Genomic DNA, 25,055 nt, shown 5'->3' on the forward strand with positions numbered 1-25,055 from the left:
CCCGGTGACAAGTTTCATTTTCCCCAGGCCCCCCGCCCCCCCAACCTGAATAGAGTCGTGACCCTGAACGCGGACATTCCCTGTGACCCGGGCTCGCGCATCTGCTGGGGGTTGGGGCGGGGGCGCTGACCCGTTAAAACCCGCCCGACCGCTCAGGTTGCCTGAGTTACAGCCTGGCCTTAAGGACGTGTCCAGAGCTCCGACCTGTCCGGTTTTTTTTTTTTTTTTAAATGTACGGAGTCTAATTAAAAAATTGTAAGAACTAACTTCATAGGAGAGAATTGAGTATGTCTGATGGAAGAGAGCCAGAGTGGACGTCACGGGGATCCCGGCGAATCCACATCCCGGCGGTGGCGGGGTCAGGGGAAGACGCGGTGTAGCCGGTGTCTCGGGTTCCGGGGTCTGCTGTGGCTCGGCCCCTTGTCACCAGGGTCGGGCCCTTCACCTGCATCCTTCCGTTCGGAGGGTGACCGCGCTCCCGCAAGGGCCGAGGCTGCAGGGCGCCGGGCTGGGCTGAGGACCTTCGAGGAGGACCCGGGGCGCGAAAGGGTGGTGAGGATGACGTCAGACACAGAACGGGGGAACATGGGCACAGTCCGCTGGCGCCCCATTAACACACGTGGGAGGGAAACGTGAGTGAATGGAAGACGGAGTGTAACTCGAGGCACGTGGTGTTTCGGGAGCAGCCGCTTTTCCTTTGAACTTCTCTGCAGGGCAAGCCGCCATCGTACGGAGTCGATGCCAAAATGGCGGCGCCCTCCTGGAGACCGCGGGTAGGACGCTGCCATGCATTGCCCGTGAACGTACGGACTCGGCCATCTTACGGAATCAGTTTCCAAGATGACGGCATCTGCGTGGAAGCCGCGCACAGGCGCCGCCATATTTCCTGTAACGTTGAGTCCGTACGAGCGGCCACCGTACGGAGTCGGCCGACAAGGTGGCGGTGCCCTCGCGAAAGCGGCCACATAGGTGCGGCCATGTTTCCTACTAGTTTACGGCCCTGACCGCCGTACGGTCTTGGTCGTCAAGATGGTGGCGCCTGAGAGACCGTGGCGGCTCTAGGCGGCGGATCGACTTGTTTGGTGCGGAGCCGACGCATTAGTCCTGCGCAATAAGAGTACGGTGCCCGGGAGGCGCGACCAAAGCGGAAGTAGTTGTGGGCGCCTTTACAACGGCCGCGGACGCCGCCGAGAGGTCTGTGCGGGTTCGCGGGTCGCTGGCGGGGGTCGCAGAGGGGTGCGCCGAGAGCGGAGAGATGGTAAGTACGGGGCCGGGGAGGGTCGGCGGTAGGGGTCGGCGGGTCGGCGGCGGGGGGTCCGTGGGCAGACTCGGGGGGTCTGTGGTGAACCGTCAGGGGCGTCCGCGGGCGCTCGGGCGGGGGCCTGTGGGGAGCCTCAGAGGGGGCTGCGGGTGGAATGTCGGGGTCCGGGGTTCCGAGCTTGTTCCGACGTGTGAGCCACCTGGGAGTTTTGTGACGGGCCCCTGCGCGGCTCCGTGATGGAAGTTAGTGGGGACGCCTTTCGGCAGCTCGTCGGGGGCCCGCTCGGGGACTGCGGGGCGGCGGGACCCGGCGTCTGGGCTGAGCCTGCCCGGCGGCCCGTAGCGAGCGGGGCAGTCGGCGTCGGGCCGGCGGGGAGGCGCGAGGGGGCGGGGCTGCCCGGGCGCTAGTGACCGTGACCGCGACCGTGACCGTGAGCGGGGCGGGGCGGGAGGTCGGGGTGCCGGCGTGGGCCGGGCCGGGAGGGTCGCGAGGAGCCGCGGTGGGAAGCGTGGGCAGACGGTCGCGGTCTGTGGAGGCCGTGGTGGGGCTGCTCTAAGGCACCGTCCCGCAGGAGGGGGACGGCTCCGACCCAGAGCCTCCAGACGCTGGGGAGGACAGCAAGTCGGAGAACGGCGAGAACGCGCCCATCTACTGCATCTGCCGCAAACCAGACATCAACTGCTTCATGATGTGAGCCGGGGAGAGGCGGGCGGGCTGACGCCGGCGAGGTTGGGTGAGGCTGATGGGTGCGGCCCCTCACATCTGCACCACTCACCCCATCCTCTGCAGCGGGTGTGACAACTGCAATGAGTGGTTCCATGGGGACTGCATCCGGATCACTGAGAAGATGGCCAAGGCCATCCGGGAGTGGTACTGTCGGGAGTGCCGAGGTGAGGGGGCGGCCTGGACGGGGGGCACACCCACCTGCCTCCAGGGAGAAGCCTTCAAGGAGGGTGGGTCCCGGGCCGAGGGACTCGGTTTGTGGTGAGCTGCAGCGGAGACTCCAACGGGCGCTTGGCTAGAGCGTCCCCCAGCGGGGTAGCCCTGCCCCGGAGGAGTGACGGGGAGAAGGTGGGGGGGACCAAGATGAAGAGGAACCCTCCGAATCCCTCAGGGTCCACCCACCCTGGCCCCACTGTCTTCCCCACAGAGAAAGACCCCAAGCTGGAAATCCGTTATCGGCACAAGAAGTCACGGGAGCGGGACAGCAATGAGCGAGACGGCAGTGAGCCCCGGGATGAGGGTGGAGGGCGCAAGAGGCCTGCCCCGGATCCAGACCTGCAGCGTCGGGCGGGGTCAGGGACAGGGGTTGGGGCGATGCTTGCTCGGGGCTCTGCTTCGCCCCACAAATCCTCTCCACAGCCCTTGGTGGCCACACCCAGCCAGGTGAGTGGCTGCTGGGGCTGGGATAGGTAAGCTGAGCCTCCCGCAGGCCCCGTACACGTTCCTGATTTTTGTACTGGGCCTCTCCCCTCAGCATCACCAGCAGCAGCAGCAGCAGCAGCAGCAGCAGCAGATCAAACGGTCAGCCCGCATGTGTGGCGAGTGTGAGGCCTGCCGGCGCACCGAAGACTGTGGCCACTGTGACTTTTGTCGGGACATGAAGAAGTTTGGGGGCCCCAACAAGATCCGGCAGAAGTGCCGGCTGCGTCAGTGCCAGCTGCGGGCCCGGGTGAGCATGGGTAGAGCTGGGCAGGGCTGGGGGTGTCAGTGTGTCCAGGAAAGGCTCGTGGAGGCCAGGAGGGGGCAGGCTGGGCGGGTGAGCTGGGGCCTTGCTACACACAGACAGGTGGGAAGGAGCCTGGCCTGTGTAGGTGAACAGGGCGTGACCAGGTGTGTGGGGCTAGCAGGGGCATCCCCGACCCCAGGTGGGCAGGGCAGACCCCCCCCCCCCCCCCCCGGCCATTTTCAGCGGTCAGGCACGTCAGGGCAGGTGGAGCAGGGTTGAGCATGTCCTGGTGATGTGAAGCGGGGGTACTAGGTGTGTCTGGGAGGCAACACAGGGCAGTTGGTGGGCTAGGCTCTTGTGGGTGGGGCTAGGGCAGGGCCACCCTCCATCCACCTGGGGCTGACCTGGGCCTTCCTCCTGCCGGCACAGGAATCGTACAAGTACTTCCCTTCCTCGGTGAGTCCAGCCCCCCAGGGCGGGGCGGGGCATGCGGGCAGGGCGGTCAGGGCCAGTCCTGAGATTCTGCCCTGCAGCTCTCGCCAGTGACGCCCTCAGAGTCCCTGCCACGGCCTCGCAGGCCACTGCCCACCCAGCAGCAGCCACAGCCATCACAGAAGCTGGGGCGCATCCGTGAGGACGAGGGGGCAGTGGCATCATCAGCAGTCAAGGAGCCACCGGAGGCTACGGCTACACCTGAGCCACTCTCAGATGAGGACCTACCACTGGATCCTGACCTGTACCAGGACTTCTGTGCAGGGGCCTTTGATGACCATGGCCTGGTGAGCAGCCAGAGCGTTCCATGGTGGAAGGGTGGAGGTCACAGAAGCGGAGTTTCCGTGGTGAGGAGAGCTGGAAGATAAGGCGGAGTATGGAAGGCTGATCTGGGAACTGAGTGGGTGGGGTGGTCATGGGCGGGCAGGTGGGTCAGCATGTGCCTCACTTGCAGCCCTGGATGAGCGACACAGAGGAGTCTCCATTCCTGGACCCTGCCCTACGGAAGAGAGCAGTGAAAGTGAAGCACGTAAAGCGTCGGGAGAAGAAATCCGAGAAGAAGGTGATGGAGAGGGTGAAATGGGTGTGAGAAGGCAGAGGGCAGGGAAGGTAGGGAGAGGCAAAGATCAGGAGCTGGGTGGGGCAAGAGCCAGAAGTGGTGGTGGGGGCAGCGGGACACAGGGAACTGGGGCTGACTTTAACTCCACCCTAACCTGACCTGACTGCTTCGTCCCTTAGAAGGAAGAGAGATATAAGCGGCATCGGCAGAAACAGAAGCACAAGGACAAATGGAAACACCCAGAGCGCGCCGACGCTAAGGATCCTGCATCACTACCGCAGTGCCTGGGACCTGGCTGTGTGCGCCCTGCCCAGCCCGGCTCCAAGTATTGCTCAGATGACTGTGGCATGAAGCTGGCAGCCAAGTAAGTCATTCCTGGAGAGCACAAGGGAGTCAGGGAGTACAGGGCAGGGCATGGCTAGAGCCTTCTGTGTGTCTTCTCATCAGCTACCTGCCTGCTGCTCAGTCCGTGGTGCACCCGTCTATCTGTCCCTCATCTGCTTGTCTACCATCCAGTCACTTACTTATTCTTTGGCCGTTTGGTCACCCATCTCTTCTGCCGTTCTTGGATCACCCCACTTGTCTTGTTCCTTGCCACTTTCCCTGCCTGCACCTAACCCCCTGCCTCCCTGCAGCCGCATCTACGAGATCCTCCCCCAGCGCATCCAGCAGTGGCAGCAGAGTCCCTGCATTGCTGAGGAGCACGGGAAGAAGCTGCTCGAACGTATTCGCCGTGAGCAGCAGAGTGCCCGTACCCGCCTTCAGGAGATGGAGCGCCGATTCCATGAACTTGAGGCCATCATTCTTCGTGCCAAGCAGCAGGCTGTCCGTGAGGATGAGGAGGTGAGTGAGCACAGGCCCAGCGGCCCTGGACCCAGTACCCGGTCCTGCCTGGCTTCATTGTTCCTTCCACTCCACACAGAGCAATGAGGGTGACAGTGATGACACGGACCTGCAGATCTTCTGCGTCTCCTGCGGGCACCCTATCAACCCACGTGTTGCCTTGCGCCACATGGAGCGCTGCTATGCCAAGGTCAGGGTGTCACCCTGAGGGGGACTGTCATTGGGTCGTGGGGGAACAGATGGGTTATCTGGGGGTTGTCTCGGGAGGGCATGCAGCACACATCCACAGTGCCCTCCGTTTGTGCTCATCCCTCTAGTATGAGAGCCAGACGTCCTTTGGGTCCATGTACCCCACACGCATTGAGGGGTGAGTGTGGGCGCTACGTGGAGTTAGAGCAGGGAGGTTAAGGCTGGGGTCAGAAGTGGCATGTTGGGGCAGAATGGGCCTGGGCAAGAACAGATGGGTCCCCCGCCTTTCTCCCCACTACCTTCTATCTTCTAAACCTCCAGAGCTACACGACTCTTCTGTGATGTCTACAACCCTCAGAGCAAGACATACTGTAAACGGCTCCAGGTGCTGTGCCCCGAGCACTCCCGGGACCCCAAAGTAAGGTTTGCTCTCAGTTCCTCCCATTCTGTCCTTTCTTCCTCCTCCCTGCCTCCCTTCCTCCTCCCTTGTGTCCTCCCCTCTCCTCCTTCCTTCCTTTTCCCTACTTGACCCCTTCCGTAACTCTCACTTTGCTTGCCTTATCACTCCTCGTTCCTCTCCTTTTTCCTCTCATCATCTCGTTTCTCCTTTTCCATTCCTCTGTACTCCCTGAACTCTCTTCATTCCTTCCTACCTTCCTCCACCCCCATTCATCCCTGACCCCCGATTTCCTTGCAGGTGCCAGCTGATGAGGTATGTGGGTGCCCTCTTGTACGTGATGTCTTTGAGCTCACGGGTGACTTCTGCCGCCTGCCCAAACGCCAGTGTAACCGCCATTACTGCTGGGAGAAGTTGCGGCGTGCTGAAGTGGACCTGGAGCGTGTGCGCGTGGTAGGTGTCCATGCTAAATGAGGCTGGAGTTCAGGTGGAGCTTCCGGAGCTCCTTCTCATGGCTCTTTTCTACTCCCCTCTCAGTGGTACAAGCTGGATGAGCTGTTTGAGCAGGAACGCAACGTTCGCACAGCCATGACTAACCGGGCAGGATTACTGGCCCTGATGCTGCACCAAACGATCCAGCATGACCCGCTCACTACCGACCTGCGCTCCAGTGCTGACCGCTGAGCCTCACTGGCCCAGAAGTCCTCACGCCCTGCATTCCAGGCCCGGGAGCTGCCCCGAATTCCCCGTTTGTCTGTTCTGCCATTCATCTGTTTCTCCAATGGTCCCTGAGTTTCTCCCTGTGCCCATCCACCATTTGACTACCCAGATGCCGTTATCAGAGGGTCTCAGGATTTTCTTCTGTCCTTGTCTGTCCCTCTGTCTCTCCATTCTCTGTGCCTGGGTGGGACTGTGGAGTTTGCTCACTGTTGCCTCACCTCTCCCTGGTTTTGTTAATAAAATTTTGAAGAACCAACAGAGATTACTACTGGTTTCCACTTTATCCAGCTGCATCTGCACTCCCAAACCCCCTGGGTGAAAGGGCTGAGGCACACCTGTATTCAGGAGGAGTTGCAGTATAGAGCTTCGAGTATGCAGTTGGCAACCACCCTCTGCTCTGCAGGAGCTCCCTTGGGCAGCGGACTATGACTTACTAAGGGAGAGCCCAATGACGTACATCCTCAGCATTTCATCTTGAAACAACGGGTATACAGTTGGCGCTATTTCATTATGTGGCTGATTTCCCCCGTGACACCCCCGTGTCAGCATCGACATCCTCCAGATTAGACACGTATTCGCTGACGGCCACAAGGTCTCTCGTTGCCCCACAAACCCCTTTCCGGGCACGTGTGTAACAGAAGTCCGAGAGCCCCCTCCGCCCGGTCGCGGGGCCCAGCGGGGCCCACAGCGCAGCCTCTCTAGGGCGCGCACGCCCTTCTCGGTGGCACGGCCCTTCTGTTTACCTGCAGCGCGGCACCGCCCCCTTCGCCCGTTCTCGCGGAGGGAGGGAGCTGGGGTCGGCTTGCGGTGCGCTCCTCCCCGCGCGCTCCTGCAACTGCTCGCGGGGCGGAGAGGACGGGACACACGAGTTCTGGGGGAGATGTTTCAGGGGCCCGCACAGCACAGCGAGATGGGAGCGAGATGGGGGCGAGAGATGAGAGGAGACCTCCGGCGCCCCCCCTCCAACTACCCCGGGTGGAGACGGCCAAAGAGCGTAGCGCCCCCTCCTCCTCCACGCCCCCTTCGGTTGGGAGAGCGCAGGCGCAAGCCAAGTGGGCGGAGTGGGGAGAAAGTGCCGGTTGGCGGAGCGAGGCGCCGGGGGCTGAACGACTCCGGGTGGGGAGGGGAGAAGAGGGGGCGGTGCAGCTGAGGCCGGCTGTCAGGGCGCAGGCGCAGTAGGGCCCGGGCCAGAGGCGCGCGCCGCCGTGAGACTAAGCGCGCAGGCGTGGGGCCCTCCCCACTAAGGGCAAGCGCGGGAGGGGCATTAGCGCGCAGGCGTCGTCTGGGGGGCGGGGCCCTAGAGGCGGGCAGCGGGTTTCCGGTTCCGGGAGCAACGAACGGCCGCGGCAGCGACAGCTACCGCTTCAGAGGAAGCGTCTGCGGAGGAGGAAGAAGAGCAGGGCAAGGCGGGAGTCACAGGCGGGACCCTCGGCATGGGTCCACGGACCTAGAGCGGCGGAAGCTACCGGCCCGGTGCCAAGCTGGTGAGACAGTTGTGGGGGTGGAAGTGGAGAGCGCTCAGGCGTCGGGGAGGGAAGCATTGAGGCTCCGAACGCTGACGGAGAGGAATGAAGGGCCCTCAGGCCGATGAGTGGGAGGAATGGCGGCGTGGGAATACTGACGGGGAGGAACGGGGAGGTTTTGGCTGAGGACGAGGAGGAATGGGGCTCAGTGTGCCGGTAGGTGGACGTGTCGGGAGTCTGGACGAGGACGGAGAGGAGCGGAGAAGGATCCGAACGCCGAGGGGCGATCTCGGTGCCTTCGGGGTTAAGGAGTGAGAAGTGGGGGTTTAGAACGCTGAGAGGGAGACAGAGGGGCCCTCAGGTTGGTGACGGGAAAAAACAGGGGCACTCGGATGCCGAAGAGGAGCGACGGGGGCTCAGATGGAGGAGGAGAAGGAATAGGGCTTCTGAAGGCCGAGGTGGGGATGGCACGATCCTGGGACACGAACAGGGAGGATTGGGGGGTGGCTTCAGAGGGCTGGGGGGGGGGAATCAGGGTCTCTGAGAGTGTCAGCGGACGGGAGAGCAAGGGACACCGACGGGGAGGAGTGAAGAAACTGCTGAAGACGAGATGAATAAGGTCTGGGGATGGAGGTCGGTGAAGACTTGTGGCTCAAGACGCTTACAGGCAAAAGGAGGAGGCAGCGTTCAGGCTGAGGAACAGAAGGAATGAGAGGATAAAGAGGGGAGAAGCTGGGGCTCTCGGGCAGAGGACACAGGAACCTGAGGCAGTGGCATGACAAGAGGACATCAGAAAGGGAAGGAGGGAAGGAATGGGAGAGCTACAGGACTGAGAGGAGTTGGGCACTCCTGGGCCAACCAGGGGAGTGAATGCGAGGTTAGGGCACCGAGGGACAGTCCTGGGACCTTGGCTGAGGATGAGCGGGATGGGGCCTCTCGGACTGATAATGGGGAGTATGGATGGTTCAGGGTGAACCCTCAGGGGAGGTGTCAACACCAGTAGGTCAAAGACCATGTCTCTTGAGACGAATGACAGGTTCCTAGGTTGGCAGAGGGGAGAAGGGATGGGGTCTCAGGCTGAAGATGAGGAAGAGGTGGGGATCAGGACATGGAGTAAGGAATGAGGAGCTTTGGGTTGAGGATACGGCCTGTTAAGTTAAAAGTGGGGCTGCCAGGTCCGGAAGGGGAGGAACGACTAGCCTCTGGGCCCAGCACACGGAAGAATGAGGTGGGACGGGGGATTTTCTCTACTGTATTGACGGGTTGCCTGTGGTAGGGACCCGGCGTGGGATGGGCATTAGTAAATAGCAGCTGTTGGTGTGGCTAGAGCACAGCATGTTCTCTCCTAGAGCCTCAGTTTTCTCCACCGTGCCCTCCCTGTTGCAGGCCGCTGCTCCTTCCCATGGCCCCCATGGCTGAGGACTGGCTGGATTGCCCAGCCTTGGGCCCTGGCTGGAAGCGCCGTGAGGTCTTTCGAAAATCAGGTGCCACCTGTGGACGCTCAGACACCTATTACCAGAGGTACTGGGTGGGTTGTGGACGGTCATAGGTAGGGCTGAACCCGCTTAGGCAGGGTGAAATAGGGTGAAATTAGGTGTGGTTAATTTTGTGGGTGGGTTAAAATTACACATGTATAGTCAATTCTTATTTGTAGATTCCATGTTTGCAAATTTGCCTACTCACTAAAATTTGTGCCCTTAAAGCCCATATTTCCTGTACTTCACAGTCTTTCACAGACCTGCACAGAACAGCAAAAAATCTAAGTAGCCTAAAACACGCATTCGCAGCTGAGGTGCTGCAGTGCTGTCTAGTGTTCTTAGTGCAAGAAGTCTGTGATGGACTTTAAGGAGAAAAATGTGATGTGCTACGAGGAGAAAGTACACATTAAATAAATTTCAGGCATGAATTGTAGTACTATTAGGTGTGACTACAATGTTAATGAATCAAAGATGTGGTACATCTAGAAAAAGAAAGGGAAATTTTCTAATTTGTCCGATTTCCAGTTTCTGGAAAGTGCTAAAGTAACTTGTATAATACATAATGGAGCTAAGGAAAAGGTGGGCTAAACTTGAAGATCCATAAGGCAATGACCAGTAACAGTGTAGTGGACAGTGTGAGAGGCTTAAGGCCAATGACGTTGACGATTGTGTTACCCCTGGTTAGGAAAATGTTAAATTTATCTCAGCTAGTGCTGACTGGCTCACACATTTCAACAGGTGAGATTGTGAAAAAACTTTAAATTGGCTTACAAGGTAGGTTCTGGAGATTGAGAATTTGCAGACGAATTTTAAAAATAATAAGTGTTATATGGGAAAAGTGTCACATAGAAGAATAGGTTTTCAATAACTGATGAGACTGTACCTTATTTTACAAGTACCTTGGTAAAAGTACCTATATAACAGTACTCCAAAGCTGGCTTTAAATCATTCGAAGGCCATACATAAGACAAGGTTACACAGAATCAGTTGACAGAAAATCAGTTGAAAGAAATGTCACCTGAGGCTCTCAGGAATCTAAACTGTAGTTTCACTAGGAGCCAAGATTCTATATTCACTAATTCACGTGTGCAACGTGACTTTATAAAACATTTCATGAATGAGAACCGGCTATAAATATGTGAACATACGTATTTATAAGAGATTTATATATAAGGATCTAAGTGTTTTGGGATCCCTGGGTGGCGCAGTGGTTTGGTGCCTGCCTTTGGCCCAGGGCGCGATCCTGGAGACCCGGGATCGAATCCCACGTCGGGCTCCTGGTGCATGGAGCCTGCTTCTCCCTCTGCCTGTGTCTCTGCCTCTCTCTCTCTCTCTGTGTGACTATCATAAAAAAAAAAAAAAAAAAAAAGGATCTAAGTGTTTTACGAAATGCTAATGATACAGTTACTGAATTTTTTGTACTCTTCCTGAACTTTTTTTGTATCTGAGGTGCTGTTTTCCTGGAGAAATATAGTAAAATCATAAATATAATTGTTTGTTCATACTTAATTGTGTGTTTATTCACATATTCACAACTTGTATGAAACTGTCAAAATTTGGGATGCCTGGGTGGCTCATGGTTGAGCATCGGTCTTCGGCTCAGAGCATCATCTCGGGGTCCCAAGGTCCTGCATTGGCCTCCCCACAGGGAGCCTGCTTCTCCCTCGGCCCGTGTCCCTGCCTCTCTCTCTGTGTTTCTCATGAATAAATACATAAAATCTTAAAATAAAAAAGAAACTTGTCAAAAATTTATACAGGCATCAAAACCCATAAAAGATTGGAGGTTTTATCCTAATTAGGGCAAGATAACAAGTATGTCACAGTTTTGTGGATGCTGGTAGGATATATGAGACTCTTGGGTCAGAGATGAAAGATAGTCTATTACTCACAGGACAGCAGTACCCAGAATGTCATTTTTTTGTGTCAGTTTCCCAAACTCCAGTTCCCATAGCGTGATGTGAAGAGGGCTAAGTAGCATCTGCCCATGCATTGGACTGTAGGACAGGAACCCTGAGTTTAAGGAAATCAGTCTTTTAGAATGTTGGGATAGTAAAGATGCCTTCCCTTTGCTCTGGAAGGAGAACGTATCTTTTATCTTCCAAGGCTGTTTGCTGTACAAACATCCTTGAGAAGATAGTTCATAACAAAGGACTATTAGTGTTTCTCTTGCAAGATATGCAAAAATGCTAGAGACCTGTGGAGTATTCTCTCTCAATACTGGTTGTCCCTACTTTGTTTTTATGTAGTTGGCATTTGTTGCTCAAGCATGTATTTGTTTGTATATTTACATGCTCATTTATTTGTGTATATACTTTTAAACAGTGGTTTCTTTTTTGCTTTTATAACACTAACACTTTTATACATAACTTAGCAGGTTGGTATTTTTATCTGTAGTTACTCTTGTTCGTGTAGAATATAATTAGCATACTTTATAAGCATCTGTTGGCGTTTGCATTGTTTATTTATGTTTGCATACGTGCTGCTATTTATACACATTTTATATTTCTGCTGTGCAGGTGTAGTGGGGGTAAGACCTGGTCAGGGCTTACAGGCTAATCCCAAGCTGCCTCCTGTATCCCTTGCCAGCCTTGCAGGCCTTTTACCAGCCCAGTGGGAGGGTTGTGTGGGTGGAGTGGCCATGGCTCCACCTGGGTACCAATCCATCCTGGCCCATCCCCAGCCCCACAGGAGACAGGATCCGAAGCAAAGTTGAGCTGACCCGATACCTGGGCCCTGCGTGTGACCTCACCCTCTTCGACTTCAAACAAGGCATTCTGTGCTATCCAGCCCCTAAGGTACTACACAATGTGGGGTACCCAGATAGAGGTGACTGAGCACCCAACACCCACCCACTGATGTCTTCCTTCTTTCCGTCTCATCTGCAGGCCCCGTCCTTAGATGTCCCTGGCAGGAAGCGGAAGAAGCCTTCACGGCCAGCCAAGACTCAGAAACGTCAGGTTGGACCCCAGAAGGGTGAAGTCAGGAAGGAGGCCCCAGGAGATGAGACCAAGGCTGTTGCTGACACAGCTCTAGCTTCACTCCCTGCACCTGGGTGAGTGTTGGCCCAAAGTGAGCCAAGAGGGTGAGGATTGTGTTTGGGGGTGCACTTAGAGCCCCACACCCATGTTTCCCATTCCAGGTGCTGTGAAAACTGTGGAATCAGCTTCTCAGGAGATGGTACCCGAAGACAGCGGCTCAAGACGTTATGCAAGGACTGCCGAGGTGAGTGGCCCCCTGGGCCCTGGGAGACAGGAGTGGAGCAGGCCTGATGTCAGGCTAGGACACCACGGTCAGGCTGGAGGTTGAATGGTGGGTGTCAGAGCAGCAGCACTTGGGGAAGTTAGATATCTGATACTCCTTGTCTACTTTTCTTCTTTCCTTTCCAGCGCAGAGAATTGCTTTCAATAGGGAGCAAAGGATGTTTAAGGTAAGCACAACCTGCCTCCTCTTCACAAGTGTGTGTTGGAGCAGGATGTGACGAGGGCTTGTGGAGGATCTGAAGGAATGGCTATGAGGCCTCAGGGTGTCAGAGTCATTTTGTAGGAAGCTAGTTATGGTCAGCAGATAGTAGTGGTTAGTGAAGTGTCAGTAGATTCAGTGATGAAGTTAATAGGGCACAGGTAGACATTGGAGTTGGCCTCTGATGGCAGCTAATCAGTTGCCAGATACAGTGGTGAGGCAAGCGTTGGACTACTAGATGTGGCAGTGGGAGTTAATAACAGACATGTAAGGGACAGGACACCTAGAGCTACTCTGTCTGGGCCTGTGACCTCGCCCCCCCCCCCCCCCCCCCCCATTCCTGGCAGCGTGTGGGCTGCGGGGAGTGTGCGGCCTGCCAGGTAACCGAGGACTGTGGGGCCTGCTCCACCTGCCTTCTGCAGCTGCCCCATGAGGTGGCCTCGGGGCTGTTCTGCAAATGTGAGCGGAGACGGTGCCTCAGGATTGTGGAAAGGGTGAGTTGGGCAGGTGGGGTGAGCCCGAGGCTCAGCCTGTCCCCTGGGTCTCATGGCTCTGGCCCCACACATCATGCCTCTGCCACCCACCAACAGAGCCGAGGGTGTGGAGTGTGCCGGGGCTGTCAGACACGAGAGGACTGTGGCCATTGTCGAGTCTGCCTTCGCCCTCCCCGCCCTGGTCTCAGGCGCCAGTGGAGGTGCGTCCAGCGGCGCTGCTTACGGGTGAGTTAGGCTGGAGGGGCCAGTGCTGGTACGGCAGGGCTGAGGCAGGACTCATTTTGCTATTAAAGTTGCTGCTGCTGCTGCTGCTTCCTCCCAACCTTGCCCACCTCATGTCTTCTTTTTTCCCCCACCCCATGCTCACTTTCCTGGCCCCACCTACCTGCCCCTGTCTGCCAGCACCTTGCCCACCGTCTCCGTCGCCACCATCAGCGATGTCAACGACGTCCTCCCCTAGCCGTGGCTCCCCCTGCTGTGAGTGCTGCACCCCACATTCTGCCTTCCTGTCCCATGCATGCTTTCTGCACTCCTCTTAGGGGTGGTGGTGGGGTTTTGTGTCTGCTGATACCACAAAGCCTAAACTATGTTCTTACTTTCTCCCAGGGTAAACGTAGCCGCCGTAGAGGAGGCTGTGACTCCAAGATGGCTGCCCGGCGGCGCTCCCGAACCCAGCCACTGCCTCCAGTTCCCCCATCACAGCCTCCAGAGTCCCCAGAGCTGGTGAGGCCCTGGTGGGCAGGGGGAAGGCACAACCTTATCCTTACCAAGTACTTGCCCTGACCCCCCCATTTGCCTCTGCAGCACCCCAGAGCCCTGGCCCCCTCGCCACCTGCCGAGTTCATCTATTACTGTGTAGACGAGGACGAGCTAGTGAGTGGCCCCACCCTACCTGGACAAGCCTAGACTCTCCCAGGGCACTTGGTTAAGCCCAAAGAAGCAGCTGCTGCAATGGGCCTAATAGGGGAACAGCAAGGCACAGTAACGGGTACTAGTATGGGGTGAGCAGACAGTGGGGGAGGGACTAACATGGGATCGACAGGTGCAGCAACAGTACTTAGTGGTCAGATAAATCAACTCTGGTGGGGCTGATAGCATAGTGAATGGATTTCACATAGGCTGAGCAAGTACAGCAGGCACAATGGAAGCAGCTACAGAGGGTCAGCAAAATTCTGCTGGAAATGGGGGTCAGAGACATTGTCTTAATAGCCACTGGTCTAGCAGATGACGTGACAGATACGGTGTTGGAGCAGCCACCATCCTGACAGTACTGGGCACTATCCAGTATAGTGATAGTGCCTGGTGTTGGACTCACAGATGCTGAGGTGTGACTAAGACCAACGCACAGCCTGTTTCCTCCGATGGGGCTAGTGAAGGAGCAACAGGAACAGCACTGTCAGTAATAGCACCCTCCTTTTGCCTGTCCCCCAGCAGCCTTACACGAACCGCCGGCAGAACCGCAAGTGTGGGGCCTGTGCCGCCTGCCTACGCCGGATGGACTGTGGTCACTGCGACTTCTGCTGTGACAAGCCCAAATTTGGGGGCAACAACCAGAAGCGCCAGAAGTGTCGTTGGCGCCAATGCCTACAGTTTGCCATGGTGGGTGGGGCAGGATAGGTTGGTGGGTGGGCCAAGTTGATCCAGGGCCTCCAGTGCCTGGGAGTGGTGGGTAGGTCCGGCAGCTGAGTGGGGCAGTCCAGTTGGGTTCTGTGTCTTCAGAGGAGTAGGCGGGGCAATAGGTTCAGCCAAAGATTGGCAAATGAAGGATCTGGGTGTCAGTGGCATTGCTAACAGGAGACCAGCAGGCTCGATGATGAGGGCCTCATGGGTAAGCAGATTCTGTGCCAGCACTAATGAGCACCTGCAGGCACATTTGTCAGGACAGGGTGGTATAGTTGGTCATCGCACCAGGTGGCCATAACATCCTGTCTTTCTTCAGAAGCGGCTGCTGCCTAGCGTCTGGGCAGGATCTGAGGATGGGGCAGGGCCACCACCATCTTACTCTCGTCGAAAGAGACCTGGTTCTACTCGACGGCCTCGTCTGGGCCAGATACTGAAGACCTCCTTGACTACACCCACAGCCCTATCAGGCTGTGCCCAGACTCCAGTGAAACAGGAAACGGACAGTGGCTTTGTGCTCCCCCCACCTGGCACCGACCTTGTGTTCTTACGGGAAGGTGCAGGCAGTCCTGTGCAGGTGCCTGGCCCTGCTGCAACTTCCACAGAAGCCCTGTTGCAGGTGAGGGTCTCATCTTATCCTGCCCTTCCCAGCCCTACCCAGCCTTGTGCCAGAAAGCTGGGACCAAGTCTGCTGCAATCCTCCTTCACACAGGAGGCCCAGTGCCCTGGCCTGAGTTGGGTTGTGGCCTTACCCCAGGTGAAGCAAGAGAAGGCGGATGCCCAGGAAGACTGGACACCGGGCACAGCCATCCTGACTTCTCCTGTATTGCTGTCTGGCTGCCCCAGCAAGGTGGGGGTCAGTGATGGGTGGTCTGTGAGCCGAGTGATGGTGAGCCGTGATGCTGGTTCTTGGAGCAGAGCAGTAGATGTGCTGATTGCAGCCTCACCATAAAATTACCCCACCTGTCTGACAGATGTCCCACCCTCCCCAGGCAACTAACTTTGCCTGCTTTGCTGTCCAGCTAACAGAAAAATGGAATTCTCTGAGGAATGGGAAAGGTTTATAGGCTGAGAGATGGATTTTCTGGTCTGAAGTGTGACAGAGTGGGATTTGTCAGTACACTGACAGGTTGGCTGATGAGAGACTCTTTCCTTAGGCCCACCCTGCCCTTCTGATTCCTGCCTGTTTCCCACCTCCCCCAGGCAGTAGACCCAGGCCTGCCACCTGTGAAGCAAGAGCCACTGGACCCTGAGGAGGACAAGGAGGAAGAGAACAAGGATGATTCCGCCTCCGACTCGGCCCCAGAGGAGGAGGCAGGAGGGGCTGGCACACCCGTGGTCAGTGCTGGGGGACACTTCACCCTGCCCTGACCCTGCTTTAGCCTCATTGGCCATGATGACCCATGATGTTAATTCTTTCCCAGATCACGGAGATTTTCAGCCTGGGTGGAACCCGCCTCCGGGACACAGCAGTCTGGTTGCCAAGGTGTGCCCCGCACAATGAGGGGTGGTATGTGGTTGGTGCTGGTCACACATGGGCCCTGAGTTTTAAAAGTAGAATCAGTAATTTGGTGTGATGCTCATATCACTGTGATGATCATGAGCAGTGAGGGGTTGTGTGCAGAACCCTAGAGATTTTTCCTGAGGTTCATGTCAGGGCTTTCCTTGGGTATGTGGGGAGGTAGGGGTGGGGGTGGCAGGGGAACAGGGGTCAGTGGAGGGTGAGGACTTGATGCCCTGCGATGAGATTTGAAAGAAAGAGATAAAAGCCTGGTCCACAGCTTCCTAAGAAAATCCAGAAGGGGTCAGTTTTAATATGTAAATTTTTATTCAGAAAATCATCATTTGGGGTCTTGAAGGTCTCTGGAGTCTCCAAGAGATGACAGATGGGCTGGACAGTGGTGGATAGGCAGTAGATCTGGGTCCTGTGGCTGCCTCTGATCTGGGTCCACATGCAACTGTGAAATCTCAGGCTAGTCCTCCACCTTCTAGAACAGCCTTTGTGGACAGGATTGGGCTATGTTTTGTGAGCCTTTCCTGAGCCTACTGAGGTTATTAACAGTTTTAGGTGCTGCATAGAACTGTCGCTGCAGACCTGGCAATAGGATGAAGGATAGCTGCCCCTAAGGGCAGGGCTGGTGGGAGGAGGACAGGGGAATGCTACTTCTTGCAGATTGATCACAGGCTGTGCACATAGGCTGAGACACAGGCAACATAAGCTGTTGGCCTAGGCACTTGGATTCCTTTGTTCCCACAAACTAGTCATGCAGGCCAGAAACTCCATCTGCCTTGGGCAGTACCAGAGGTATTAATGGAGTACCTGCTAGGTACACTGCAGTGTGAGAGATACAGTGGTGAATACAGTGACCCTTCAGGAGACATGGATCCCTGCTTTCAGGGAGCTTATTATCTAAGGAAATAATTTCCCTATGTGTGAAATTGTTACACGTTAATGGAGAAGATAACGATGTCTTAGGTTGTTTATAGTGTAATATTTTGGAAGCGAGAAGATAGATGAAGGATAATTATGGGGAAATCAGTGGTGGGCACAGAATACTAGGAAATGGTTTTGTGATGCTCCATTTTGCAAAGAGCAAACTTCATTCAACATATGGACCTGCTCCCTCTTCTCTAGGTCCAAGGACCTTAAAAAACCTGGAGCTAGAAAGCAGTAGACTGGAGGCTTCTGCAGACTTTAGGATTCAAGGTGGTATTTATAGACTGGCTTTATGAGAGAACACTGATCTACTCAGGCTGGACTGTAGACCAAGGGGTCTTATGTAGGATTCAATAGGAACTTGAAAAACCTACACCAAACCAGAGAAGCTGGCCTATTCAGTACTACGAGCTAATAGAGGAAAGTAAGCAGGAAAGGAAGAGAAAGAATAGAAAGTTGTTGCATCTGCTCCAACTGGTGCAAATCCCAGGAGCTTGACTGTGATAAGTGTGGATATTACAGGTGGGGGATCTGTGGAGTGAAGAGGGGATGTAAAAGTCACCAGAAAAGAGCCTGTACAAGCCATCTTCGTAAATAATTTTTCAGTGGCTTCTGAATGAGACCTGGCAGTGTTTTTGAACATTTCCATTTCCTCAGAGAGACAGCACTGGAAAATGTAATGTGAATAAATCGAAAGGAACTGCTATTTGGTTAGTTCCTTCTACTGATCTAATTTATTTAAAACTCAAATCTTTTTAGTAAGACCATGATTTTTGCCCATTTTTGCATATGGGAAAACACTCAAAGAAATTAAATAATTTATCCAGTGTCAGACAGCTAGTATCAGTAAGCCTAGACAATAAAACCCAAGTTTTACAACTTTGTTCTTTAAGCCACCAAACTAAGCTGTAATCCAAATACGATAATGTGTAATATTATAGTCACAGAAGTTTCCAGTGACCTTGAATGCAAGGTGGGTCACTAAACAGAACAAATCTCTTACATTGCTGCCTTTAGCATGGTTTTAGGGTATGCCAAGGCTGTGTGGTTGGGGTCACTTTGTCACAGCACCCATGCATTCAAGAGACTGGTGGGTTCTTGTGAGGCCTTGGATGTTGCATAAGAGTTCTCAAAACACTAAAGGATGTCCTTCCCCAGGGTTCACTGTCCATTTTGCTTGTTGCCCTCATTCTCAGCCAAAGCAGTCTTCGGAAGTAAAGCTGCCAGCCTGGCTCATCTTTGCTGACAACTTGCCTTCCCTACCCCTTGATGACTTTTGCATTTGGTTTCTGCCCTCAGTCCCTCTTCTACTAGGAGTCCTGCATAAGGGCATCTTGACTCAGCCCTGCCTCACTTCCCAGTTCTTTATAAAGTGCCAAAAAGTCTAGACCTGGGGTTCATTATATAGTCAGCTTTACAGGACTATGACTGAGTGCATGCTGCTTAGATTTTGTAGCCTTTGTATCTCCCCTGCCCTACTCTAGTCCCAGCCTTGTAGCTTTAGAGAATTCAGATGTAGACTAGACATTTCCTCACCGTTAACCCTTTTTGCTACCCTCTTCTGCCCCTTCCTTTGTCTTACGTTTTTGAGCCAGAGTCGAGACTGGGTAATTTTCTGATCATTGTTTTTGCTCTCCTCAGAACCCAGCCATCCAACACTAGTATTCTATGATGTCCTAAATGAAATTTATTTGATTGGCATTCAGACTCCTCTAAGAGCCTGGTTACAGTGTGTATCACAGTACAATCGGGAAAAACAGCACCACTGATATAAAGATTATATATATATGTATATATGTATATGTATATATATGTATATTTTAAGGGAATTACAGGGATTTGAGCTTATGCAGTAGTGGGAGCTGATTAAACAGTCTCTGTAAGGCTGTTGTCTTTACATCTAATGCTGGAGCTTGAAGTCTGCAGGGCAGGCAATCAGGAAGGGAAGATGGATATAAAGTGTGGGAGACGGAGGACACTTTGGCGTGCACGAGAACGAGCTGGAACCAGCGAGGATGGCCTAGAACCCATGTCAGTGTCTCACCACCTCCAACTTCGATGATGTGGGTGTCCTGCAGAAGAAGCTGGTGCCCTTCATCACAGAGTTAAATACTCATCTGGTCCAGGAATTAGAGAAGCTGGAGGAAGATCCCAGGGAAAGTGGAGCAGCTGCAGGCCTGGCTGCAGGCCTCACTGCTGCCCACACCCAACGAGGTGAGCCAGCAGATAAGTGACAACATGTGTGAACTGCAACAGTGCCTGGTGCGCCTGCACCAACCTTCCGAGTGTAAAAACAGTATGCTGCTGCTTCACTTCTGTCCTCCAATTACCATGCAAAATGTCTCTTGTGGCCCATCCTAACCGGAAGCATACTGGGAAGGGAGTTCTGGGAAATGTAGCCTAGTCAAGGTGACACATTACAAAGCCACCCTGCCATGAATCAGCTCCCAAGGGTCTCACTGCTCACCTGAGGATAACTTGATAAAGCTACGTTGCTGAAAATGCAAAGCTGAAGACCATGGATTTCATGGTGACCCCAGCAAGTACAGAGATACTGTCAAGCCCACCCAGAAAAAACTGGCTGGTCTCGGCTATTTTTGTGTCATTCATTCAAGTATTGAGAACCTGGCCTATGGTAGGCACTGTACTTGATACTGGGATACAGGAATGAAAAAGAATAGTCCATGCAATTTTATTAAATACATCAGTATGTATTACAAGTGGTGAATGGATATCCAACTTTATCATGGAATTTAATGGTGAAAATATAGAATTCAGGAAACTGTTGGAGGACAGCCCTTGCGTGAACCTTGTTGGGGCACAATAGGAATTGGAAATAATATAAATAGTTTCTATCTCTGAGCTGTTCTATTTTAAAATTATTTTAAAATAATTTTTACTGTCCCGTTTACTGTTTCATATATTTAGTGTTTTTGGGGGGAGTGTCTTGATGGTGGTAACCATGTTGACGCTGAGAAAGCGGGATGGTGGGTGGCCAGTCAAGGTCGGGTTCTGTCCAAGGACTTTGGGCCAATCCCTGGTCTAGGCCTTGGGGCTTGGCTGAGGGCGGAGGTTCACGGTGCTGGCCCTTGGTCCCGGCTCCGCCCCTCCACCCTCCGAGTAGGCCCGCCAGGGGGCGCCGGGGCCACCGTCATCCCACCCCGGCTCGGGAGTCGCGCAGCCCCTCAACCCTGGCCAGGGCGGCCCCGGGGCGTGGCCTCCACCCGACCGAGACACCAATCTTTGGCGGGGCTGGGAGGAAAGCCGACTCTTCTCCACGTAGAGGTAAAACAGGCAAAACCGAACCGGAGTTAAATTATGGGGCGCGCCAGGGGTGAGGGTGCGACAGGACGAGCTCAGGACCGACGCTGGGACGTTCAAGTCAGCAAAGTGTCGCCAAGGGTCAGCTTCCCCTGTTGCAGGAATCCTTTCAACGGTATCCTCCGGGCTGTACGACCTCTGGGGTGCCCGACGGGCTTTTCTGTATCTCTGCTGCTTTTCCCATACCCCGCGCCTGACCGAGGGCCTTTGCATTGCCTCCCTTCCTTCCCAAGGGTGTGGTGTGAGGGGTAGTTCCACCCAGACCACCTGGTGGGCCAGTCGCCCCGTGGGACTCGAAGATCAAGGAACTGACCCTCAGGACTCTGTCCAGGGAACCAAGACGACCTCTAATTTCTTTCTTTTTTGTTTGTTTCAGGCTACGTAAACTCTTAGCAGTAAATGAAAATGAGTATTTTACCGAACTGCAATTGAAAGAAGAAGCATTATAGGAGAAAAAAAAGACAAAATGAGAATTATTAAAAGAGATTATTAAAAAGAAAAAAGAGACATTATTTTGTGGCTGAAAAGCTGAACCAGCAATTCAGGAAACGGAATCCAAATGTAGAAGCGTACCGCATACAAAATCCGAAGTGGGTGGATTACAAATGATTGAGGAATGCTAATTTACAGTAAATTACGGCCCTGCGACGGTATACACAGTAGATGTACTTCGGTTATTGTTAGATGTCAGTGACTGACTAGGTTCCGAATTTTTTCTATGCGCTAGTGTGTGCTCGCCCCCACTTTAGAAGGAGAGTACCAAAGCGTCATTCTTTATTGGTTTTTAGTTACTGGTCTTGGTCTTGACCTTGGTCTTGGTCTTGACCAGAAAGTACCGCTGTGGACTCCACCTGTGCCAAGGGCCCCTTCTAGGTTCCCTGAGCTGTGTTGCCTGGTCCTTTCCTCGGATACGGATTCTCAGGGCCTCATTACCTGCGCTTCTCATCCGTGTCCTGACCCTGGTTTACTGTGAACGGTAACTCAGACTCTTGATCTTTATTTTGCCCAGCCAGGTCATGTCATTGCCCTCTTAGCCCATCTGACTTGTCCCCCATTCTAGGGTATCTGGAGTCAGCTCTGGTTTCTGCCCAATGCAGTAGGAAGATTTTATTTGTAATAGATTTATCATTACTGATTTGGGTGGGCTGATAAGACAGGCTCTCCAGGCCTTGTTTTAGCTGGAAAATGAGGATAATAATGCCTGCTGCATCAACCAACCCTCTAAGATATTTGTGAGGTCCAAAGGTTTTATGTGTGGAAATACCTTGCAAGTTACTGTAAAGAACACAAGTATAAGGTGGTTTGTCCTGTGATGATTATTACCATCATCAAGATTCACCTAGAAATGGCCGCAAAATGTAACCTTCCCGCAGAAGATCCACTAACTTTTCTCATACTTTTAGGCCGATTTCAGGATATAATAGCAGTCAGTTGGAATGTAATTAGATCTTCGCCTTCACTTCGGGTTAAGGAGGCTTATTTCTGCTATTCTGATGAACTCTAGAGGAAGGGAGCAAGGTCGCCGGAGGCCTGGCCAAGGGCGGGGTGAGGACCGCGCAGACTCAGCTCCTCCGCTCTGGGAGGAAGTTACGAGCACCAGCGTCTGTGGTCACCATGGTGACGGGACCGACTTCGGCCCCTCCCACCTGCCCCTCACCCTGCAGGGTGCACCATGGCAACCAGACGTCTGCATTGCGGAAGCTGGCCCCCGCAGGTCTCCACGGTTGGGAAACTGGCGGACGCCGCCCCCATCCCGAGGGACTCAAAATGTACAGCCAGCGATTTGGCATCGTACAGCGGGAGGTTAAGGGCCCCACTCCCAAAGTGGTGATCGTAGTAAGCGCGGGCTGTGTGTGCGGGACCCTACCGCTTTCTGCCTCTCCCTGCACTCCAGGCCCAGCCCAGCCCAAACTGGCCCCAGCGCGGGGCGCTCTCTAGGGGAGCAGGTGCCTGATGCCCGGGGTTTAATTTTGAAAGGGAAAGCTAAGACCACTCATCTGGCTCCTGTACTTTGTTCCTCAACCCCCTAACCTCTACTCTCCCACCCCCACCTTGCATCAGTTATATTTAGATGCTGCATTTGTAGAATCACCACTTGGGATACTGAGACTTTTCAGTCTCCAAGATACCCGAAGGAGGTCTCTCCCCTTGTGATGTGGTGTGGCTGTCACAGAAAGGGCGCTTGGCTGGGGTGGCGCAGGAAATCAGGTCTGGGCTGGTGGTGATTCAGCTGTATGATCTTGCGCTGGTCCTGCATTCCCAGGGAAATCATAGGAGGAAGGGGAATTGGACTGTGAGGGGTTGTGAGCAGTTGTAGTGTCCTTCCTGTGCCAACTCAGCTGTAACAGAGGTATCCCTGCAGGCCTGCAAGAGGACAACTGGTTACCTCTAATGCTGGGGTGGGTGGTAGGAGGCCAGGAGAATGCTTTGTGCTTCACAATCTGATGGGTCTTGCTCAGAACCCCAGACACTTGGCCTATGCACCTAGATTCCTTTGCTCCTGCAAACTAGTTTCTACAGGCTAGAAAATCTTCACGTGTAACGAGGCAATTATAGAGGTATTGCTTGAGCCCCTGCTGTGTCCTCAGCACTGTGGGAGATACAGGGGTAAATACACTGACCCTGGGAAGTTTATTTTTCATTAAAAGTCTGATCCCTGCCTTACTGTTCTTATTATCTTATCGCAGAAACAGTTTGTTCATGCGTAAAAACATTAAAGGCTAACGTGGTAGATAATAATGTGCTATACTGTCTGTGATGGTACTTTGTGGAAGAAATACTAGGAATAATGAAGGATCCAGTTTTATTACGTACCACAGTGCAAATAGCAATTCTCAGTCTACTTAGAGACCTGCTCCCTCTTCTCTGGGTCCAAGGACTGTAGGTTCTGGTTCTGGAAACGAGTGGATTATTGGAGGCTTCTGCAGACTGTAGGGTTCAAGGTGGTAATTATAGATAGATTTCCTAAGGGACAGAAACTGATCTACTTTGGGTTCTGTATCCCAACACAGAATCCAGGGGCTGGGCTATTTATTGTTCGAGTGCCATTACTCATTTTGGGAACCAGTAAGGAACAGGGGGAAAAATTACCACCAAGCCAGAGAGAGAAGCAGGCTAATTGAATACTTTGAGCTTACAGAAGAATAAAGAGGAAAAGGGAAAAGTCAGGGTTGCGCATCTCTGATGTCAGAGTGTGGTAAGAAGCATGGATGTTAGTGATTGCAGGGTTGTGGTGGGGAAAGAAAGCCACCAGAGATGAGACTTGATGCTGAACAATTCCTATGGGAGAAAGCAATAAATGATGTAATGTCTGAAGTAACAGAGAAGTAAAGAAGCAGTTATGTGGTGAGTGCTGCTTAGGGACCCAATTATTTAATTCTCAAAATAGTTTTTTAGGAGCACATTTATTTTACTCATTTTGACAGGTGAGAAAACAGATTCAAAGAGATCAAGTACCCTGTTCAAAATCACACAGATGTAATGGATAGAGGCCAGAATCAAACCTAGACTGTAAAACATTGTTCTTTAAGATAAACTATAAACTCTCTTTAGAAACTGTAATTTAACATGTTACAGTGACAGAGCCTTCAGTGACCTTGTAAACACAAGGTAATGATTAAATTCTATGTTCTCCTGCCTTTAGCATGGTTTAGAGTTGCAGTGTCCAATATGGTAGCCACTAGCCATACATGGCTTTTGAGCACTTGAAATGTGCCTAGAGTCACATGTTGAAATGACAATATTTTGAATATATTGGTTAAATAAAATATATTATTAAAATTAACTTCCTGTTTCTTTTTGCTTTCTAAAATGCAGCTACTAGAAAATGTTAAACTATAGATCTGTTTTACATTTTATTTCTGTTAAGCTGTGGATTTTGAGTAATGCTAAGACTATCTATGCATGGATTGGTATCACCTTGTTGTTAGGGAACTCTAGATCCTATCTTACTCCTCCAGACACTGGGCCCTTCCTGACCACAGAGTCCTATACAGGATACCCCAAGCCTTGAAGGGCTTCCTGATCCCTGACTACTGCTCAGGGTTTCTCACCATCCTTCACCTCCATTCATTCATCTTTTCAGTCAAAATGTACCTCAGAACCAGGTTTCTGCTCTGACAGCTCAATACAATTGATTCTTGATGACCTTGGTGCTTGGTTCTCAGCCCATATGTCTACTGGAAGCCTGAATCCTGAACAAGGTGTAGTTGTGACCTTTTTCTACTTTATTATTACTGAATCTGCATTCATAAAATGCCATACCTATTAGAGAAGAATAGTTTGTTAATTGAGTGGCTCTAGGCTCTAAATAATTCTGATAATGGATCAACTCCCAACCATAATATAATCCCCGACATCATCTCTCTCCAACCCAGCTCAGCCATGTGTTATTTTGTTCAACTAAATCTAGGTACCTGTATGTGTGTACCTTGAACCCTGAATCTTTTCATCAAGTTATCTGCAAATGTTTGTTTTCTTTTCCCAGAAGACTCCTTTACCAAGACTTTAACACTAGTATTTTGGTAATCCTGACAGTAGTGTTCTGTGACTATTGACTTTCTGCCATATGAGTTAAGAATTTTGTTACTTGCAATTCAGCATCCTGGAGTCTCACTATTCACCTGAGGTTGACTTGATAAAACTGGCTGAAAA

At 53.0% G+C, this 25,055-nt stretch overlaps 3 protein-coding genes across 34 annotated transcripts in view; all 3 read left to right on the top strand.

Moving 5' to 3' along the window:
- The first annotated feature begins 435 nt into the window (after positions 1 to 435).
- Positions 436 to 6,390, top strand: CXXC1 (CXXC finger protein 1). Of its 2 annotated transcripts, XM_038543943.1 has the most exons (15): positions 444 to 1,258; positions 1,833 to 1,951; positions 2,051 to 2,151; positions 2,412 to 2,647; positions 2,739 to 2,933; positions 3,360 to 3,386; positions 3,464 to 3,709; positions 3,877 to 3,984; positions 4,161 to 4,345; positions 4,617 to 4,824; positions 4,904 to 5,014; positions 5,142 to 5,191; positions 5,335 to 5,431; positions 5,711 to 5,863; positions 5,948 to 6,390. In XM_038543943.1, exons 1-15 carry the CDS (start codon positions 1,256 to 1,258, stop codon positions 6,092 to 6,094), a joined length of 1,986 nt encoding a protein of 661 aa, XP_038399871.1. In that variant the 5' UTR covers positions 444 to 1,255; the 3' UTR covers positions 6,095 to 6,390. The 2 variants fall into 2 exon arrangements, with proteins under 2 accessions (XP_038399872.1, XP_038399871.1); XM_038543944.1 differs by lacking the exon at positions 3,360 to 3,386 and having other exon boundaries at positions 436 to 1,258.
- A 1,047-nt stretch (positions 6,391 to 7,437) lies between these two features.
- On the top strand, positions 7,438 to 23,141 carry MBD1 (methyl-CpG binding domain protein 1). 31 transcript variants are annotated; one of them, XM_038543965.1, is made up of 18 exons: positions 7,439 to 7,614; positions 8,980 to 9,114; positions 11,752 to 11,866; positions 11,957 to 12,123; positions 12,211 to 12,293; positions 12,458 to 12,498; positions 12,878 to 13,024; positions 13,121 to 13,249; positions 13,427 to 13,501; positions 13,631 to 13,747; positions 13,829 to 13,897; positions 14,456 to 14,623; positions 14,964 to 15,263; positions 15,402 to 15,494; positions 15,848 to 15,982; positions 16,069 to 16,130; positions 17,280 to 17,351; positions 20,779 to 23,141. In XM_038543965.1, the coding sequence occupies exons 2-17, from the start codon at positions 8,996 to 8,998 to the stop codon at positions 17,317 to 17,319; spliced, it is 1,860 nt and encodes a 619-aa protein (XP_038399893.1). In that variant the 5' UTR covers positions 7,439 to 7,614; positions 8,980 to 8,995; the 3' UTR covers positions 17,320 to 17,351; positions 20,779 to 23,141. The 31 variants fall into 31 exon arrangements, 30 of the variants coding, with proteins under 30 accessions (XP_038399898.1, XP_038399896.1, XP_038399875.1 ...); XR_005362718.1 differs by lacking the exon at positions 17,280 to 17,351 and adding an exon at positions 19,001 to 19,295 and having other exon boundaries at positions 7,440 to 7,614; positions 15,357 to 15,494; positions 20,779 to 23,138; XM_038543962.1 differs by having other exon boundaries at positions 7,440 to 7,614; positions 14,459 to 14,623; positions 15,357 to 15,494.
- Positions 21,985 to 25,055, top strand: part of CFAP53 (cilia and flagella associated protein 53) — a 36,361-nt gene continuing 33,290 nt past the window's right edge. The window contains exon 1 of the mRNA XM_038543975.1: positions 21,985 to 22,238. Coding sequence (XP_038399903.1) covers positions 22,017 to 22,238 — 222 coding nt within the window. The 5' untranslated portion in view covers positions 21,985 to 22,016. The remainder of the gene's footprint in view (positions 22,239 to 25,055) is intronic.

Source organism: Canis lupus, chromosome 7 (assembly GCF_011100685.1).
Source record: "Canis lupus familiaris isolate Mischka breed German Shepherd chromosome 7, alternate assembly UU_Cfam_GSD_1.0, whole genome shotgun sequence".
NCBI classification, from domain to species: Eukaryota; Metazoa; Chordata; class Mammalia; order Carnivora; family Canidae; genus Canis; species Canis lupus.

Coding starts and splice junctions, on each gene's coding strand:
- CXXC1 (XM_038543943.1), top strand. Junction 2,648..2,738: donor TGGTGGCCACACCCAGCCAG/GTGAGTGGCTGC, acceptor CTCTCCCCTCAG/CATCACCAGCAGCAGCAGCA. Junction 3,985..4,160: donor AGAAGAAATCCGAGAAGAAG/GTGATGGAGAGG, acceptor TTCGTCCCTTAG/AAGGAAGAGAGATATAAGCG.
- MBD1 (XM_038543945.1), top strand. CDS start 8,996: ATGGCCCCCATGGCTGAGGACTGGCTGGATTGCCCAGCCTTGGGCCCT. Junction 13,250..13,426: donor TCCAGCGGCGCTGCTTACGG/GTGAGTTAGGCT, acceptor CCTGTCTGCCAG/CACCTTGCCCACCGTCTCCG. Junction 13,898..14,455: donor GTGTAGACGAGGACGAGCTA/GTGAGTGGCCCC, acceptor CCTGTCCCCCAG/CAGCCTTACACGAACCGCCG.